Source organism: Penicillium waksmanii (genome assembly GCF_028829765.1).
Source record: "Penicillium waksmanii strain IBT 27052 chromosome Unknown utg000004l:1.0-5674109.0:1.0-5678898.0, whole genome shotgun sequence".
In the NCBI taxonomy this organism is placed as follows: Eukaryota; Fungi; Ascomycota; class Eurotiomycetes; order Eurotiales; family Aspergillaceae; genus Penicillium; species Penicillium waksmanii.
This window is the reverse complement of record NW_026643251.1, coordinates 2,308,958-2,328,140: the sequence shown is the minus strand read 5'-3', so window position 1 is coordinate 2,328,140 and position 19,183 is coordinate 2,308,958. Positions and strand designations below refer to the sequence as shown.

General features: G+C 48.0%; 6 protein-coding genes across 6 annotated transcripts; 3 read left to right on the top strand and 3 right to left on the bottom strand.

The window, feature by feature from the left end:
- Positions 1 to 1,769: 1,769 nt before the first annotated feature.
- On the top strand, positions 1,770 to 3,305 carry N7481_003681 (sugar porter family MFS transporter; the record flags this gene model as incomplete). The annotated part of the gene is made up of 2 exons (XM_057262900.1): positions 1,770 to 1,885; positions 1,943 to 3,305. 2 exons carry the CDS (start codon positions 1,770 to 1,772, stop codon positions 3,303 to 3,305), a joined length of 1,479 nt encoding a protein of 492 aa, XP_057124561.1.
- Positions 3,306 to 3,979: 674 nt separating this feature from the next.
- On the bottom strand, positions 3,980 to 5,166 carry N7481_003680 (uncharacterized protein; the record flags this gene model as incomplete). Its single annotated transcript, XM_057262899.1, has 5 exons — positions 3,980 to 4,469; positions 4,528 to 4,700; positions 4,765 to 4,911; positions 4,969 to 5,037; positions 5,113 to 5,166. 5 exons carry the CDS (start codon positions 5,164 to 5,166, stop codon positions 3,980 to 3,982), a joined length of 933 nt encoding a protein of 310 aa, XP_057124560.1.
- Positions 5,167 to 5,182: 16 nt separating this feature from the next.
- Positions 5,183 to 7,786, top strand: N7481_003679 (uncharacterized protein; the record flags this gene model as incomplete). Its single annotated transcript, XM_057262898.1, has 5 exons — positions 5,183 to 5,185; positions 5,273 to 5,392; positions 5,444 to 5,612; positions 5,674 to 6,042; positions 6,093 to 7,786. The coding sequence occupies 5 exons, from the start codon at positions 5,183 to 5,185 to the stop codon at positions 7,784 to 7,786; spliced, it is 2,355 nt and encodes a 784-aa protein (XP_057124559.1).
- A 154-nt stretch (positions 7,787 to 7,940) lies between these two features.
- On the bottom strand, positions 7,941 to 9,265 carry N7481_003678 (uncharacterized protein; the record flags this gene model as incomplete). Its single annotated transcript, XM_057262897.1, has 2 exons — positions 7,941 to 8,759; positions 8,828 to 9,265. 2 exons carry the CDS (start codon positions 9,263 to 9,265, stop codon positions 7,941 to 7,943), a joined length of 1,257 nt encoding a protein of 418 aa, XP_057124558.1.
- A 2,405-nt stretch (positions 9,266 to 11,670) lies between these two features.
- Positions 11,671 to 13,249, bottom strand: N7481_003677 (acyltransferase family protein; the record flags this gene model as incomplete). Its single annotated transcript, XM_057262896.1, has 3 exons — positions 11,671 to 12,389; positions 12,444 to 13,071; positions 13,136 to 13,249. 3 exons carry the CDS (start codon positions 13,247 to 13,249, stop codon positions 11,671 to 11,673), a joined length of 1,461 nt encoding a protein of 486 aa, XP_057124557.1.
- Positions 13,250 to 16,232: 2,983 nt separating this feature from the next.
- N7481_003676 (SGNH/GDSL hydrolase family protein) lies at positions 16,233 to 18,047 on the top strand (the record flags this gene model as incomplete). The annotated part of the gene is made up of 9 exons (XM_057262895.1): positions 16,233 to 16,424; positions 16,495 to 16,602; positions 16,667 to 16,719; positions 16,776 to 16,897; positions 17,029 to 17,116; positions 17,172 to 17,265; positions 17,329 to 17,388; positions 17,453 to 17,689; positions 17,748 to 18,047. 9 exons carry the CDS (start codon positions 16,233 to 16,235, stop codon positions 18,045 to 18,047), a joined length of 1,254 nt encoding a protein of 417 aa, XP_057124556.1.
- Between the last annotated feature and the right edge of the window lie 1,136 nt (positions 18,048 to 19,183).

The following is a 19,183-nucleotide window of genomic DNA, read 5'->3' as shown; positions in this document are numbered from 1 at the left end:
AGCAGCTTAAACAGATTTGGACAAGCTCATGAGGTTGCACAAGGATCTCTTTGGCTTGCATCAGACTGCTCATCCTACGTAAACGGTGTCTGTCTTCCTATTGATGGAGGGTTCTTATCTAAGTGGTAGTTGCGGCAGACCCAGTCTAAAAGCTCAGTACAACGGCCGATCAGGGAGGATTCTACATGTGATCGACAAGCTAGAGGGACGAGACTTTTACATAAAAGGTATATTAAAAATACAAAAGAAGAGATTTAAGTCATTGAAAAGGGTCAGAATTAAGGGGAATACTGACTAACGATACTCGCTAAGCTCTACAACGGCCTTGAAGTAGAAACAGTACCCGCTAATCCCCCTCCCCTCCCCCCACCCCAATCCCGATCAATATTCGCCACAATGGGCAGCCATCAGAATGGAACTTCGCTCCCCCGTATCTACGAAAACAAATTTGCAATTGTGACCGGCTCTGCACTAAGTAAGTGTTGGTTTTCAGGGAAATTATCACTGTCATACATTAACCATAAATGTAATAGGCATCGGCGCCGCGATTGTCCGCAATCTGGCTAGCAAGGGCTGTAATGTCATAATAAACTATGCCGCTGAGTGCTCAGACAAGGCTGCGGCAACCCTTTCCCAAAAGCTTGAAAAGTCATACTCCATCCAAGCACTAGCCTTGAGGGCGGACATTTCATCTTCGGTGGAGTGCGAGAGACTCGTCTCAACCGCGAGGACGCACTTCATGAGTTCCCAAAAATTCCAGATTGATATCATTGTACACAATACTGCTATATTACACCTTGGGCTCTCGAATCAGTTATCGAAGGCGAGTTTCAGCGGATATATGAGGTGAATGTCCTCGGCCCAATTCTTCTTACCGCCGCTTGCAAACCATATTTGCCAACCGCCCGTTCCGGTCGCATTGTGATGATATCCAGTATCAACTCCAAGGTTGGAACCGAGTATACCAAGAAGCTGGGTGAAAGGTTTGGTGGAAGAGCAGCGTATGCCGAGGAAATCGCCGGTTTAATCGCGACAATCTGTAACTCCGAGTTTGGGTGGTGCACTGGAAGCATTATTTTTGCCAACGGCGGATCATCGTTCAGTATATAACTTTTGAAGACTGTCCTCCGTCAAGAGAATCGTAGTATCATACGGCTTTTTTTTTCTTTTTGCACCCTCGAAGTTGCATCCTGTCAGAACTTTTCTTTAGATGCGGAAATGCACCCCCTCGCTCTCAGCTTGAAAGACACAACTTGTATTTATTTCGAATTATTCCCTTTCAAACTCCATAGTATTACCGAATAACTTCCATGTTAACGGGATCTATGGTGGGGGATCTCGATTGAAGCAATTGCGTAATGTAAGCTCTCAACCATCACATATTTATCGACGGTGTCTTATCTCAATTTGGCTGTTGCGAACCTCTCCTCTGTGACCCGGCATTGGCCTTTTCGTTGATATCCTCCAATTTGCCCTCTCCGTGTCATGGTATCACGACAGCGAGTATCAACTTAATGTGTGTAAACTAAACAAATAGTTTGAAAGTAAGACCGGAACCGTCTCAAAACTTGACAAGAGAAATTTAGATGCCATGGAAAGTTAGATTCCGCGGAAGTTTACATCCGCAATCTGGAGATAATTTCCCCACAGGAAACGGATTCTGGGGTCTCCCGGACCCTTAGCCGAGCTCTACTACATAAATAAGCGATAAATCCGAGCTAAAATAATGAGGATACCAAAATTTGTCTGCTTCAATTTTCTGCGCCACTATGCTTCGTGGAAGGTCGCTCCGTCTCGCACAGGTGTTACTCACTGTAGCCCCAGCGTTCATCACCTACGGGTACAATCAATCCGGAGTTGCCCCGCTTGCCAGTCTGCAGTCATGGTGAGATATCCCAAAAAAGTTGTTCATGCATGAACTGTGAAGCTTATCGACTTTTAGGGTCTCCACGTTTCCGGAGATTGACACAACCAACACTGAAGGTGCGATTAAGCAGAGAAACTCAACCAGGAAGGGTGCAGTGATTGCATCTCTTCAACTGGGAGCTCTTGTGGGAGCACTTTCGTGCACCTACTTCGGGGATCGCTATGGCCGACGGAAGACTATTTTCATGGCTGCTATTATCACTATTATTGGAGAGCTCCTGCAAACATCTTCTTACGGAATCATCCAGTTTACGCTGGGCCGTGTTATCCTTGGATTCGGCATCGGCCAGTTGAGCGCAACAGTTCCGGTATGGCAAGCTGAATGTAGCTCTGCCAAGGACCGCGGACAGCATGTTGTGGTCGATGGGATTTGCATGGTACTGGGCTTTGTGATTACGAATTGGATTGATTATGGCTTCAGCAAGACTACTGGTGAGACACAATGGCGGGTACCGTTAGCATTATCCTTCATTTTCCCCCTCACCATTCTCGGGTCCGTCTTCCTACTTCCAGAATCACCACGGTGGCTCGCTTTTGTGTCTAGGAAGGAAGAAGCTATGCAGAGTCTTGCAGCGTATCGAGGTCTTCCCGTTGATGATGAAGCTGTACAATCGGAGATTGCTAGCATAGAATCATCACTGGAACTCACAGCACAATCAAAAAGCCTCACTCTGCGCGCGCTTTTCTCGGGAAATGACGAGGAACGTCTTTTGTATCGGTTTGGCCTCTGCCTATTGATACAATTTTTCCAGCAAATGTGCGGTGGCAACCTGATATCCACTTACATCACCACGATCTTTGAAGAGAATCTCAAGTTGGATGCAGAGTTGGCCAGCATTCTTGGTTCGAGTGCACTCACATGGAAATTTGTCTGCAATTTTATCCCTTTCTTTACAATTGACCGTTTGGGCCGGCGCAAGTTGTTTATCTTCAGCGGAGCTGGCATGTGTCTCTGTATGACTGTCTTGGCTATCACAACTAGCTTTGGCGATGCCGGTACAAGCCTGTCAATCGTCTCTGTGGTCTTCATTTGGCTATTCAACATGTTCTACCCAATTGGATTCTCCGGGGCCAATTTCCTCTACTGCACCGAAGTCGCACCGATGCGTCTACGTGTTGCCATGTCCGCTGCATCGACAGCGAACAAGTGGCTTTGGAACTTCGTTGTGGTGATGATAACCCCTGTTGCTCTAGACACAATCGGGTGGAGATACTATATCCTCTATGCCGTTATTTCGGCTTGCATTCCTGTTACTGTTTATCTATTTTACCCTGAGACGATGGGGCGCAGTCTGGAGGCTTTGGATAATGTTTTCCGTGATGCGCCTTCTCCGTGGCATATTGTGTCTATAGCGAGGAACATTCCCAGGGGGATATGACAGATCTAGTAACACAGACAGCAAAGGAAAAGAAGATGGCAGATCACAAGGAGCATGCTTGAACGGCACTGGCCCTGGTGTGCCAAGGCAACACAAATCTTGAAAGCTACCTCCTGTTTAGGTTATGGTTTTAGTTTTTACGTGATTTTTATTGAAATAAATGCTTTTACATGACCCTTTGATATGTTTTTAGTGGTTTCCCGATGGTCGCAATTTGATGATCGCTATTCGTGACACGTAGTGATTAACACGCTTCATATAGCCTTTATTCTAGGGTTCCAAGGTTAGGAATATTCATACGGCCACCTGGGCATATGGATATTCTAAAGATCAAAATTCATTACTACACCTAAGACATGAGAATCCCCAAGGCAATATGTCTCGCAGATGTCTTTGTATAGGATCTCTAGTGTATATTTTGGACTAGATATAAAGCAAGATCTAATTGAGATTGGACTGCCTTCAGCTCCTCGAGCCACATCCAAATTCACTTGAAGGCGATCGAGTATAACTACTTTCTTTCCATACGAATACAACATCGACTTCTCTCTTTTTGGTTATTGCTCAGTTATCTTGGTACCGTTCAAGGTAGAATGTGCACAATTCATTTATTTAGGTAAGTCTATAGAGAAGGTACATGATTAGGACTTTTTGATACAAATGTAGATGAAACTTTAGTATGAAATTGAGCTTTCAGACCGTCTATATGATATGGATGAGAGCAGAGCTGCCATCTCCTCATATACCGAGAACACGATGCCACCACTCAACACCAATCGACCTAGACGCATGGTACTGCCCTTCCAGAAGCCCCGGACGCCATAGTCACGTAGCACGCTGCGTACCGCCTGATCAATACTGGCTCCCTGGACACCTTGGGCTCGCGTCTTGATAGTATCAAAAGGCTGAGTGGCATAGACTGTTATGACTCCAGCCAACGCCCCTACACTGAAGTTTGTGAGTACGCTTGGCGCAATACCTTGCGATTTTGTGAGTTCTTTGAGTATGTTATATGTCCCCATGCGGACAGCAGATGTAGCTGATTGCTTGATTGTGGTTGATACCAAGCCACGATACAGCTCAGAAGGACCGTGCCTTTGAACTAGTGTAGTCACCGCATGCAGACTGGACCGAAATTGTCGAGCATTTTTGGCATCATCGATTCTGTGAACAGATTTGATAATTAGTCTCTTTTCGCCACTTTCGAAGTCGGTCTACCAACAATGCGGTTTTGATTCTCTCAGTTGGTGTGACAGCCAGAACACTCTCGACAGCACCCGCGACCATTCCGGCCAATATTCCACGGCCAGCAGAGAGCTTGCCGCTATCATCGGCCAAGGTATTGCGGATGGTGTCGTATGATAGAAATCTTACCCCTGCTTTCGCAGTCGTACCCTAAGAGATTTCGTTTGTATTAGCTAAATTAATTTCTTTTAAAACTCGTCAAGGAGAGACCAACGACGATAAGGGTTGAGCATCCGGTATAGAGTGCTCCAATTCCCTCTTTTTGGGCGACATGAAGAATAAGTCGTAAGGGGTTGGCTGGGCTTGTTCCCGCGCCTTTTTGGAGAAGCTGGACGCGGGTTTTTGAATATTCGAAAGGGTACTGAGATATTTTAGCATTTGAAACACGGTTGTGGTCTCTCGATTTCAGATTCCTTACAGTCACCGCAGCTTCCACTCCTCCTGCTACTCCCCCGGCTGTCAAGGAGACCCATTGCGGGGTATATTGCTGGGATGGTCAACTTTAGGTTCAAGTTCCCAAGGTTCCCCCCTCATCTCCATGGGTTCTGACGGAACAAATTACCCGTTGCAATTTTGCCTCGGTGGGCTTTGAATGGGATGGAGCTTGTTCTCCCATGTTTTCGAAATACCAAATGGTAGTGAAATCCGTTGGTCGAAACCCGGACTTATAACATCGGAAGGCCGGAACCAGAGTTGCCGCGGAGAAAAGCTCTCTTTAATAGCCGAACCCCACAAATCCCACTCAATTCCTTGTCCCTGCGACGTTTTACTCCATGGAAGACACAATCCCGCATAAGGCCCGCAGGGCTGCCAAGGCATGCGCCTTTTGCCGGCAGAGAAAGGTAGGACTGCCGTGAGCGGAGATTCCAGACCTTTACTAACGGAATGCAAAGCTGCGTTGTGATAACGAAAAGCCTGCCTGCTCCAGTTGCAGGGGCCATGGCAAGGAGTGTATCTACGCAATTGGTTCAAAGCGCCCGAGGTATTTGATCCACCAGTTGATGGCAGCCACAGACTACACTCGCTCACATGTTAGAAGGCCTTCAAAGGCACAGCTTTCTCGTTTAGAGAGAGAAAAACCAGCAACTACGTCAGCAGATTACCGCTAGCGAGCTTCGTTCAGAGAGTGCAAGCACCACCACGGAAGTGAGAACCAGCGATCCGCGGCAGGAATCGCAAGACCCCCGACAGGAATTGCAAGACCCTCGACAGGAATTGCAAGACCCTCGACAGGTATTGCAAGACCCTCGACCTCTCGGAGTCATTCCGAGACGATCAGAGGCTGGAAAACACACACCAAGCGTTGACCAGGCGCGGTCGACTGTATCGCGGATTTTCATCTCCCCCAATGGTGACTCAAGTTACCATGGACTCACAAGTACTTTGTTTGACGATGCACCACTGGACCAACGCAGCCAAATGCGGTCGACCGCTCCTCAGGTTCCTGTGGAGCACATTCAAAAACGACTGATGGGGGAATCGGCCTATCAGCGTAAGTCAACTATATCTAGGACACGTGGACAAAATCTTACTTTAATATAGGGCAATTAGAAATGATGAATATGCGGGAGGGGAAACTCGACTTCGATGGTGTCGATCCAGAGTTAGGGATGCATTTGTTGTCATTACATTGGAACCGTCAGCACCATTCCTTCTTGATCACATATCGCCCGGCATTTATGCGGGATATGGCCAGCAATGGACCTTACTTTTCTAAGCTTCTCTTAAACGCGATATACTTTGGAGCATCGAAGTTCAGTAATCGACCTGAGGTACGCCGTGACCCAAACGATGTCCGCACGGCCGGGTGGACATTTCGTATGAGAGTCAAGGAACTGCTGGGCGGTGCTCTTGATCGCAGTGAAATTACCACGATACAAGCACTGCTTGTGATGACCAGCTCCTTGTTTGCCCTGGGTGACGAACGAAGTGCCGCATGGTTATATGCCGGAACAGCTTTTCGGATGATCATCGACTTGGGTATGCATGTGGATGCTACGATGTTGATCAACATGCGCCAACTCTCGGACGAAGATCTGGAAATTCGTCGGCGTGTGTTCTGGGGAGCCTTTGTGGTTGACAAGGTTCAAGCGCTTTACCAGGGCCGGCCAGCCACCCTGCAAGACTTTGACACAAAAGTGTCGCTCTCCTTTCTGGACCACTATGAGGAGCTGGAACACTGGCAGCCGTTTGCTTACTCGGACGCCCAATCCTATCCCGGGTCTCCCGCTTATAGTGTTTCCACTTTTACGGAGTTGTGCAAGCTTTCCTTGATCTTGAATGGTATCTTGAACAAAGTGTATTCAGAAAGAAGCTCGAATCGAACTCCGCAGGAGCTTATGACAACCCTCAGCTCCTTGGACACACAGTTACGAAACTGGCAGCATGGGCTTCCTAGTCATTTACAATTCAGCAACAACACGATGCAGACAACACCACCTCCTCATGTCATCTCCCTTCTATCACTATACAATGTTCTATTGATTCTTCTTCATCGACCTTTTGTTGCAGAAGGGCATCTACATACTACTGACCCATCGGTGGCAGTTAGCTCATTTACCACCTGTACTGTGGCTGCAAACCGAATTATTCATTTGCTGCAGGCATATGATCACGCTTTTTCCATACGAAGAGCTCCGTACCTGATATCATATGCCACATATGTCGCGGCAACTATACACGTCCGAGTGGCAGCTCAACGAGAGGGCGGTAGCCGTTCTCATGCCAGTTTGCGGGCCTGCCTTGACATCTTTCGAAAGAATGGTGAGACCAACTGGGCTGTGCGCAGAGCTCAAAATGTCATTCTACATTTAATGGATCGAATGGGGGTTGATCTGAACGACCAAAATCCGGGTTTTTATACCCAAGGGACATCTGATGCTATTGAGAAAAGCATACAGTCACCCAATATTCCGAGTATTGAGAGCAATATATCATTCGGACTTGCAGCTTCACCAACTCAAGAAACCCCAGAAATCGAACCATCGGAGTTGGATATGGATATGATCATTCAAAGCTTTATTCGGCAACATAGCAAACCTCCCGAGGCACAGGCAGTGTATGAAGGAGCTAGCAATAACTTCCTGGCTTCTGGAATCCCCCCATTTGGTACGCCAGGAGCTCTTGCTCCAGCCATATTGCCTGTTCATGATGAGACATGTGCACAAGAATGCTTTGATGACGACATGTTGTTTGGCTTCAACGGTTCACCGTGGAACGGCGTGCAGTACAATTAATTTACTACGAAAACTGATTTCGGTCCACGACCAGGAAAGGTGGATTTCTTACAGAAAGCTACAAAAGTTTGAGCTGGGCAAGATCATACAAAAAGCCTTCTTGGGTAGGCACATGTTTAGTTCAAGGTACCTTGAGGACTAATTGAATATTTTCCTATGCTCTGTAAAATACATTACCCTCAAAAAGCCTGCGAGCCGTTCGAAAGACTGCCACTTTATCCACGTGAACCTGGCCATCCTTTGCTACCCTCAGAATTGTCTCTGCTTGAATTACACCAGCGGGATGCCGAATACCCATTGGCAATGGGGACGCAAGCTCATGACCCCCGACAGACATCCCATGCTTCGGCACTCTGTCGTTCCTTTTTGCGCTTGCCAAGTGCCACGCGACCGTTCCATGAATCGACATTGCCGCGCCAAGGCATACTGCGCCCGTCAACTGAAGACTTCCATGAGGCTTTCCCATAGTGAACGCGAGCACCTGAATATCAGCATCGTCATCATTTTCCGCTGCTGACAAAAATGCAATTTTTGGAGTCCCGCGGACTTGACTCGCGGTTTCTAGGTCTGGAGCCAGTCCAAATTGAACAGCTCCTGCAAGACGAATCTCTTCGACAACAGACACAAAAGATGTATCATTTGGATCAGGCCAAGACGGGTGGTCTTTGATGCATATTGATGATGCATCCACAAAAACAAAAGGATTTGCGGCGTCTACCAGACTAACTCTCACGTCAAATTTCCCCAGTGAGCGAGACCAAACGGTCAGAATTTCCTGCTGCTGTCCACTGGGAAACATCCGACCAGTCATGCTACCTGCAGGGTCCATGAAAGCGACCTTAATTGGACTAGATGTGCCATAAACACCAGGAATACGACATTCTCCATCCTCTCGGAACCTGCCATCGGGGGTCACTTTAATGGTTTCCACAATGGTCTGCCCGGTGTTGGTGTTCAGGATTCGAATATCAATCTGTATATATCGATCAACGAAACGTACTTCGGAAGCATGTTGTAACAGGTACTAGTAAATGTTCTCACCTCCTCTTTTCCCGGAGCTGCCCTCACAATATTTTCGTCGAGTGCAAATGGCCCAACACCAGAAGCAATGTTTCCACAGTTCCCGGTCATATCTATTTTGGCCTGGTCTGGGGCCACTTGGACAAACGTGTACTCAATGTCGATGCCTGGGCGCTGGGAGCTCGCAATAACAGCTACCTTGGAGGTAGTAGAGGTAGCGCCTCCCACTCCATCAATTTGCCGTGCGTTCACACCTGCGGAGCCCATGACTGAGAGTAATATTGGCTCCCAGAGCTCTGGTGACGACGGGAGATCTTTTTTGTGGATGAAGAGACCCTTCGATGTACCAGATCTCATCCAAACTGCTGGCAGCATGCATTTATTTGATGAAAAGCGATCTCCACTATGCTTGAGTATAGCAGGACCCTCAATAACAGAAATTGAAGTTGTTCTCGTCATGATGTTTCTCAAACCCTGCGGGATGCACAAGATTTTCTGTTCAAGTTCAAGTTGAATAGATGCTAAATATTTCAAAGGTCATCAATTATTTAGTCGCTTAATATTAATATATAATTGACAATTTCCCGTCAACAGTTCACCTGTCTCGTTCAAGTTTTCTCACGGCCCAGAGGAATCCGCCCGCGGCATCTCACGTTCCGCGGATACAACTGACCACGGTTTGTGGCAGTATGCCACCAAACTCAATCCATGGAATCTTTTCCAAGGTTGTCGGTCGGCAAGTTGAATTACAAAAGGACTGGAGAAAAGCCTTTGCTAGAAGCCGGAGATCAGGAAATGCTTAAGGCGATGATGGAGGAGATGGCTAGACTATCTAGAACGGAAAGAGAGATTCCTTAGGCACGGCTGGAGGCCTTGACGCCTGATCCCCCCCCCCCTCCTCCAACCCACCTCCTGGCAGTTCTGGATTTCATTTCTCTCGGTCGGCTTTGTGATGATTCGTCCTCTTCTAAGGTTCATTTCAATGATAGTATTTTTACTAGTATTTAAATATCACTGCCGACGGACTCAGGGCAATAGGTAAAAAAAAAACACCTAGGCAGGCGACAGCCCTGGAGAAAAGACTTCAAGTTGCCCAGGTGAAAGGTCTGTACTAATATACCTTCAGCCTGAAGAGCCCTCTATTATTAGTACGAGTACTAGGTAGTTGAACCTTCAAGTTCGATGTTCCAAGGTTGGAAGCCATTCCGTTCGACCATGTAGAACTAGTAGGGATATCGAGTCCTGAAGTCTCTTCCCGGATTAAGCCTCTTTAGCTCACACTATGAACAATAATACTGTTCAGGGCGGGCTCCCGTTGATCGAAACTTCACGGTCAGAATAGGCACAAGCAAGCTCCTTGGCAATCGATCTTTACGGTCTTAATGTGGACTGGCGGCGTAAAAAGGCGCCATTTAGAGCGGCTCTCTTCTGGCTATGTATATCATGAGGCGTTGCATTTCAAAGTACAGACACGTGATCTCTATAGTGCCTTCAAATTTGGCCAAATCACGTATTTTACGCTATGCCGCATGATAGAAATGATTTGTAGTGCTCCAATCAAGGAGCGAAGAAACATTAATGACTCCCAACTTGACTCCACGGAAATGAAAGCGAGAATGAAGAACTCGGTGACGTGTTATTCGGATGTATAGAATAGAGCAGAAGCCCATTCTATGCATGGTGATTTATTTGCTGACTGAGAGTCAGGTCCAAAATTAGTCTTTGGTCTGCAGGGATTCGAGGAAGGATCTTATTGTATGCCTTCCAGGTCCTAGCCCCTGCATCATGACGATGAGGCGTGGTTCACTTTAACATTGTAATTGGCCCCGGGGGCCAGGATTGTATGTAAACCCTATATTTTCTATATGTGAAGTGCGTAGTACATGTTGTCGGGTGGTGAATTGGCCGATCCAGATTTTTATGTCCGAAAGCCCGTATCTGGTTTGGGGCCAATTTCTTTCGGTTCGGACCCTGACTGCCAATTGCTATAAAAAAAGGGGCTGATACGAGTAAATAATATGAAAAAAGGACAAACGGAATGCCAAGAGCTATAGGGCAGTGTCAATGCGTTGGCCCCCCCCATCTTGTGTCAAACGTCCAATAGTGTACAATAGTGGATGCATCATCCCTGTCTCACCCTAGGGCTGCATACATACGTGCACTGCGAGCAGGCAACAGCCGTATTCGGCAAATCGGGATAAGGAAGCTGATTCATCCTTCTTGCCAAGAGCGCTTTGGGCTTGGCAGGCGGATCTCACGGATTGGGCCGCCCATCGTGGAGACACTCTGAGCCATTTCGGGTAAGACTTGGGTGGAGTCCGCTCGGAGGGGTCTCAGATTCAAGAGAAAACGAGCGCAATCTCGTTCTCGGGCCCCTGGCGGTCCTCGCTCATAGGGTCTTTGCCACGTTGTCCGTACCCGTACGAAGGACCGAGTACGGAGTGCAGTGTACCCCATTGTGAGATGTGTCTGGCAGGTGGAAGATGGCGGAGGTACTAGTTCCTGTATTCTATGTATGTGGCTTGAGGTCTTGGTTTATTTTTATACTATTTTGCCACATTTTGAAATCGGATTATTGAAAGATGTTGGATTTTTTGTAGGCATATTATTGACAAAATATTGAAACCGAGTCCATAAATCAAGTGACTCAAAATGCAGCGTGACAGATATATGCACGAGTAGAAGTTTGACAAGTGAGAAAAAGAAAATGCTAAAATGCTGAATATATGTACATGAGAAGTAAGATGTGAAAGCGTTGTGACTTCATGAAAATGATCCCCCCTGACAAAAAGAATCATCCCAAAAAAGATGTAAGAAATATATGCAACGAGACACCTAGCCTTGCGGCAATGACGGGTATGATATTATGCGCTCGTCATCGGCATGGTGTTCATAGGCAGGTTGTTCAGGGGCAGAGCCGCCTCTGACTTCTCGTCCTGCTCGAACATCGTTTTCTCCAGCTTGTGTGCCATTTTCGCACAGAAAGGATCGACGTATGTCGTCCACATGGAGGCGCAGAAGTAAACCAGGACAATCCATGCCGGGATGGAGATTGCAACGACCCATGGCGCCCGGATGGGTATATACTGCGGGTGAAGAGGCTCACCGTGCTCGTCGAGGATCGGGTTTCCATTGCCATCGGTGGGTTGACCCTCCCAGGGCTGTCCAGTAATACCATAGAGACACCAGCAAAGGACGGTGCGGAGGAGAGTACCGTGGACAAGATAGACTGCGAAACTCTGCTTGCCAAGCCACAGAAGAACACTGCTGGAAAGGAACTGCTTGGTAGTTGGTGAAATGTAGATGGCCGCGATGATGAGATCCACGCCGAGAGCCGAGTAACGCCGCCCGATGTTAACTTCAGGTGGGAAGATGTAGTGAGACGCATCCTTCATAAACTGTGACCAGGTAGCCCACTCCGGGTGTTCGCCAGGGTATGAGCAGATCAGGAGACCAGAAAGACAGAGGATGAACGAAACGACTCGACGACCCCACTTGTGATCCTCGACAAATTGCTTAAACGCGGTTTCATAGGAAAGATCGCTGAGGAACATGCCGTAGATAGCTTGCATCTGGAAGGTTTCTTCAAATCATTCATTAGTCAGATTCACAGACTTGAAGCAGAAGTTAGACATACCGGTTTGCTTTGCAGCATTCTGGTGGAAATAAAGCAACATTCCCAAATAGATTCCCAGGCGCCAGCGAAACTTAACAAACATGGTGATGCACAGGAGAACATAGACAAGCATGGAAGCCTTCAGCAAAGGCAGGAGGGCCCACTGGTGATCATCGTATGCCATATAGCCAGTTGTCCAAACCCCCAAGAAATTCTCAAACAGGCGGACGAATTCTTCCCAAAAGGTCGGGGCAAGATCAGGAGATGCATAGCGGCACCACCAGCAGTCGGAACGGTTAGCAGCAATGAAAGCTCCGCACTGTGCCATCACCCAAGATATTATAAGGGCAATCGTGGCGGGGAAGATGAGGCGAGGTGGTCGGCGGAAGGCGCTCTTTGCCACCGAAGTGAAAGATCCAAGGGTATCTCCGTTGCGGGACTGCTTGATGGGCTTCAGGGCACAAACATAACCGGTAAGAAAGGCGAAAATGGTCACGCCGAGTCGACCTTGCCAGGGAATTCGCAAGATTGGCCACTGGAGAATGCGCGGTGGGGTGTCTTCATCGTCGCGCGGAGCAAAAAGATCATAGTCCCACGCACGAGCAAGATGGGTCATAACAACAAGAAAGGATGCAATTCCTCGAAGTCCCTATTCATACAGAGTCAGCAAAAAGGATTTTTTGTCAACTGGTCCTCGCGGCGGAATAACTCACGTCAATCCATTTCACGCTCTTCCTGGGGTCACCCTTCACATTAGGGTCCCCGGATTTCCAGGGGAGGCTCTCCAGAACCCTGGTATAGACATAATTTTGCCGAATGTAATCCATAACGTAGATGTGGAGGAAATGTCAAAATAGAACCAAGTGTTCGAATCAAATACCGCTCATCGGGTAATATTCTCTTGGCCAGCAGAGAATAACCTGACGGAATGCTGGGGCGCAGTTAAAAGGTCGGAAGATTATGAACGAGTGAATGAGAGAGAATGAGGTCGACCTTCTCTCAAATAATTATAACATATGCCAAGATGGGGCGGATGGATTTGGCCCGCCGAAGGCTGAAAGATATCTAAACGACGAAGAAGGAAGGGATAGGTGGGAGAGGGGGGGGGGCCCGGGGTTTTGAACAACTCGAGCGCGGACCATTTCCCCTGCTCATAGGGCGGCCGCCAGGAGATTGCCGAATGGCAGACTCCACTATGTACAAAGTATCTCTGGTACCAATACGTAGCGCCAGGCCTCGGCTTGACAAGCGGGCCCAGTCACGCAAAAGCTGCGACACAGTGAAGGTGATCAATTGCCAGAAACAGTACTTGCGACTGAGGTATGGAGCAGCCGTTCGTGTAAGATCCCGGAAGCCCGTGGGAGATAAAGTCACTTAATTACGATTGATTTTCATTCTGCCTTATGATCCATTCATTCCTTCGGGTCTAACATCAGGAGCCCCGGCGGCACACCTGTCATTTTCCATCTCATATGCACAATGTCTTGGCTCTATTGCCTTGAAACATGTAACCCCGAACTGACGTAGATGCCTCCATGATTGACACCTCTGGCGGGCCTTCTTATTGCCATTTCGCTATCGGATTCCACGGGTAACTAGTGGGCACAACCCACAAGGTGATATCAATCTAAAGAGGGCATTAAGACCGAAGCAGTCCCGAAGAGGGGAAGCTTTTCGCGACCCCCGGTAATACGAACGGAGGATATCAATGATGAGAGGCTGACAAGGCTGGAGAAGAAGAGCCACCTACCCCCAATCAAGTGCAGTAAACGAGTCCTATTCCGCTCCAACCCCCCTAGGACACGGAACATGCGTGGGCTCGGCGTTGATCACCTCCCTGCAATGGACTTTTCTTGAAACCAGCCCTATAGCGAAGCAAGTTCGGGAAGAAGCATGATCTCTGATTGATTGACAGGGCTCTCCTGCGTGGTTTTTGGGGATTCAGCGGGGCGAGGTTTTCCTTGGCAGAATTGTTTTCGGCGATGGAAGTTTTTTGGGTTCGCCCTCGAAGTACGGTGTGACAATTCCGTTGCTTGTTCTTCGAGTCTAATGTCATTTCTAGTGCCTACATTACCCCAGTGTCTCACACATCAAAATATCTGAACGAATACGTGGCGGAGCCCCGGAAAGGGGGAAGAAAGCGTACGTATGAAGGTATTGCATGAAGTGGCGGGCAAATGGCGCGATTTGACCTAATCGCAGTAACGTTCTGCACGATTGGATCGTCATGGATCTACAACTTGGCAGAGTGGAGAATCTTCTGAACCCTGAGCGATCAATACAGGGCGAATACCGCAATTACCCATATTACACCGGTGGGCTTGGCATTGACTGTGGCGCTCAAACTTGGAAAACCATGGGAACAACAGCAATGCAGGGGTAGAAATAAGCTCTTGACTGTCTCGAATACAACCGCACAGAATAGGAGATTGGTATGGAGAAAATGAAAGAATTGTGAGGTTTCTATCTCATCGAATGGTCCAAGGATAGGTACCCTACTCCCCGTCGCCTGACTGCAGAAGAGATGTCCTGCAAACTACCCCGTTAGTATTCAGGCGAGGCTGGTCCTACTGGATCCCAACGACCGGGGCTATTGAAAGAGAACTCCACGCTGATGGGGGATGTCAGCTTTCCGGGTACGCCTTCGGCTTGGCGCTCCGAAAAGGACCAGATTTCATCGAAAGTTTGGTCACAGGGGCTAACCGGGTGCGAGACATCCCCGCCACCACTTGGCACAATTTGGGCCAACGCTTCGAAACGATTTTGGACAAAAGTGAAGGCTATTTAAGAATGTCAGGGATGGCCTGCCCACACCTTCAAATTGACAGGCATGAAGCCATTTAAATAAGGCTGGGCGGTGCACACACTCGAGAACTTCAGTTCAGAACCCATTGAGATAGCCCTATGTACCATCCCGTCGGAGTTGGGGGAGAGCGATTTGTTGCATACACATAACCTGGTAATACGGATGTAATTTGGGGTTCTCAGGGTTCGTTCAATTGTACGAGTAGCCGCAACAGCCATCCAGTACAACACGCGTACTCGGAAATTCCCGAGCAGGATTTAGCGCCTCAGGGTCCAGTGTAGTATGTCTATGTATACATAGAGTGGTGAAAATGAGAACCTTTCACCAAATCATTGCTTGAGGAGTGTGAGTGGTCTGGGGCTGACGTCGACTATTTGAATGCCCCTTTGTGAAGGCGAGTCATTGATGTATATTACATACTGCTCAATGTTACATCCAAGGGAATTCCTCGTGTCCGCCAAGATCTGTGGCAATGGGACCCACCCTCTTCTGTCGAAACAGACTGTGTGCCCAGACATTTGGGCGTTCTATAACCGACCAATCATGGGGGAATAAATGGTTCACACGATCCAAAGACCAGCGAAGTTTTGGCGTTAGCCGAACGGTTCCAAAATAAACTGATGAGCCCCTGAACGAAGCTCCTCCAATCCGGTTGGTCCGAAACTCAGGGTTTATTTCGCCCCGCTGGAATTCTTTTTATGAATTGTTTCTAGACTACAAACTCCGCACCCCATTCAGCTATCGCTTTAACCCCCCCCTCTTTGGAAATTGACCTCTTGGCGTTTGATATTCCTGAATTATCAGCCGCCCCGTTTGTTCAGGACTGCGATAAATTGTGCGGACCTTGTGCGGACCACTTAGAACAAATCACGCCATTATAGTTTCTTTGACCGCATCGGAGATAGACAAGGAGTCCGCTTGACCACGCGTTAGCCCTGCAATTTGATCTGGAGAATAACAGTTGATGCGACCCCCATCCCGTTGAAATTGCATCGACTCTCACTATGCGGGTAACACATATCCTTGGTTGGCTCGCGTGGTCGCTACATGCCTCAGCGACTATTCTGCAAAATGGCCAGGAGAGGGAAGACCCGTGGCCGGGACAGGCGCCCGTGATCACGCTGGACGACAACTGGAAAACATACGAGGCGGATGCGCCGGAGATCGCTTTTAAAGGCCGCTGGGATAGCCAACATGTTTCTTGTACGTTAACTAGCTCTCGACCTCCCCCCCCATATGATGCAATACATTCTGACAGTTCCTTAGGGTGGTCGTTCGTCTTCCCCAGACTTTCCCCTCCCCCTTGCGACCTTTACTAACGACGATCCTGACATCAGAGCGCCGGGGATTAAAACAGAATTCACTGGAAATAAGGTATGCGCTTATCACGACAATGACGAATGTGCCACCGTTATGAGATAATTAACGGTTTTGTTAGCTTGCTGTGAGCTTCGGGCCCAGTACCAACGATGGCGCCCTCGTCGCCTACCGGTAACTCTTCCTCGATGACATTCGCGCCCGGATCATGATCCTGACTCATTGAACAGTGTTGGAAACCTTGACTGGCAGTATTCCAATGTCACTGCCGATTCCACCTATCAATTTATAGGGGACGACTCAGAACTTGGAGAGGTACCTGCGGATACCGGCAAGGTGTTTGAGATGCGAGGTATGATATCCTTCCGAGGTAGCATGACACTTGCCCGACAACTGACTTTTTATCTAGTGACCAATTGGGGCATTGGATAAGTCCCTCCCTTCCCAATCGATCCCTCTGCGCCTACTTATACCCTTCTACAGTTCAGATTGCTAGCGTCTCGTCGGCGGGTGACGCGCATCTTAACGTCCCGCCACGGTTCGAGAAGAAGGTTGAGGTTATCGGTGGATCGTACGTCTATCTTGCCTCATATACCGAGAGGACCTAACTCACTGACTCTCCAAAGCGTCGCCGCAGGACAGTACGGAACTTACGAGACACTCTCGTCGTGGTCATGGTTGTTTGTCGCCGGCCTGGGCAATGTCGAGCACACTTTAACGGTATGGACAACGTGGATGCCGATCGCAATCCAGAGAAACGCCAATAACATCTTTCATGGATAGGCCTACCCTGGCGTATGCCTCGTTGATAAGCAATGCTATGGTGGTCAATCACACGGCATAGTATGTTACACCAATTCCTGGCCCTCCTCTTTCCGCAATATCATACTTATCAACCCATTCATAGGGCTGGTACTGGCATAGGGCATCCGATCCAGGAAGCCGTGCTCGTGCCACTTATGGCGATGAGCCCGAAAAATTCGACGTGAAGGGTGACCAGGCCACGGATCTGTTCCTCATTCAGATGGGAGGAAACGACCACCGACACCCCAACGAAATCCCCGGTCGCAATTACTACCATGGCTATATCGAGTTGATTGATGACCTTCACCAAACACACCCACATGCTACTGTTCTCCTCGTGGTACGTTGTACTTTTGAACCTCCATATTGATCATCATCAACTAATATCTCGTATTTAGTCCCAATGGGGCTCGTGGAAGCAAGATGGCCTATCTTTCGTCCCGAGCGAGGTCTATGAGGATGAACACCGTGCTATTCACGAACATTACAAGGACCAAGGGTTCGTCTACTATTTTAGTACCAAGGGTATCTTGCAACACAACGATATCAACCCTAAGAACCACCCGACCGATGTCGGCCACATCAAGCTCGCAAGCCATCTGCTACAATGGGTTAGGTTGGTTTTGAGATGGGAGCTTGAACCTCTTGGAGAGGTTACCCATGGAACTCTCTACTGGAACAACCAGCAAGAGTATTAGAGAATAGACGATAACGTTGTATCATAACTCAAACATACAGGGAATGTGGCTTAATCTGCATATACACGACCCAAAACGAAAATATAACATCATATCCGAATAGCCCACACTTATGACAGGAGTTCTGCCCTTCTTTCTTTTCTCGCATCCTTCTTCTAACAAGTTGAAGGACGCGGTGCTTTGGGAGTCGTAAACTACTGCTATTCTCTATCATGTCCTAGGCGATGGTGACGTAGGTCATGGTACATCTGCCAGTGGGGTTATGGAAAAGAAGGTTGTGAACGGAACTCTTCAATTTCGCTCCTCCCGTGATGAAGAAATTGGAAATTGGAAAACGAGAAAGAAAAAACTTGGAAGAAGGATCATTGATGGGCATGAGATTGCAACTTTGCGGTGCTGCCTTATGCATTATATAGATGTTCAATAAAGTTTGCTTAACTTCATTCTCTACAGTGGCTACTACAGCACTAAATTGAATCATTTCAAACTCCCCTCGAACTAGAACGTACTGATTTCATTAATTCAGCAGCACCGAAAATATTTGATAGTCTTGGAGCCCACACACCTTTTCAGCTTCTATCGCGATCATAGAATAGCCAATCCATATTGAGAGGAAGGCTAACCCGATTTTCAATTTTTACGCGAGCAAGGTGAGCCGCCTTTTCCGAGGTGGACTCTCCGTTTATGGGGAGTTGAATAATCAGGTTCCGACAGACATCAAGGATGTTCCGATGGTGAGACTTAGTCTGATCAAATTTCAAGGGGAGTTCGGAGGCGACGAATGAGAGAGGGTCTCGATTAACAAAACCATCAGACGAGGAATCGACCCACGCTGAAATTTTCAATGGACTGTGGCGTTCGCAAAGAACAAGATGAGCCCATTGGTCATTGGCAAGATCAAATGCCGTATTCCCGAAAGAAGTCTACCATAACAATAAATCTGGTCGATGTTCCAATAGCAGCTTCAGAATACCGGTGAATCTTTTACCGACTGCCGCATGAACAGGGAGATCCTTTTATGTCAGGAATCTCCAGCGGGTCTTGATTCATCGGATCGCCGTAGTCGAGGAGAATTTTGGCAATTGCTAATCTCTCATCGCTATCTGGATCAGGCCAAGTAGTCCCTGGAAATTATG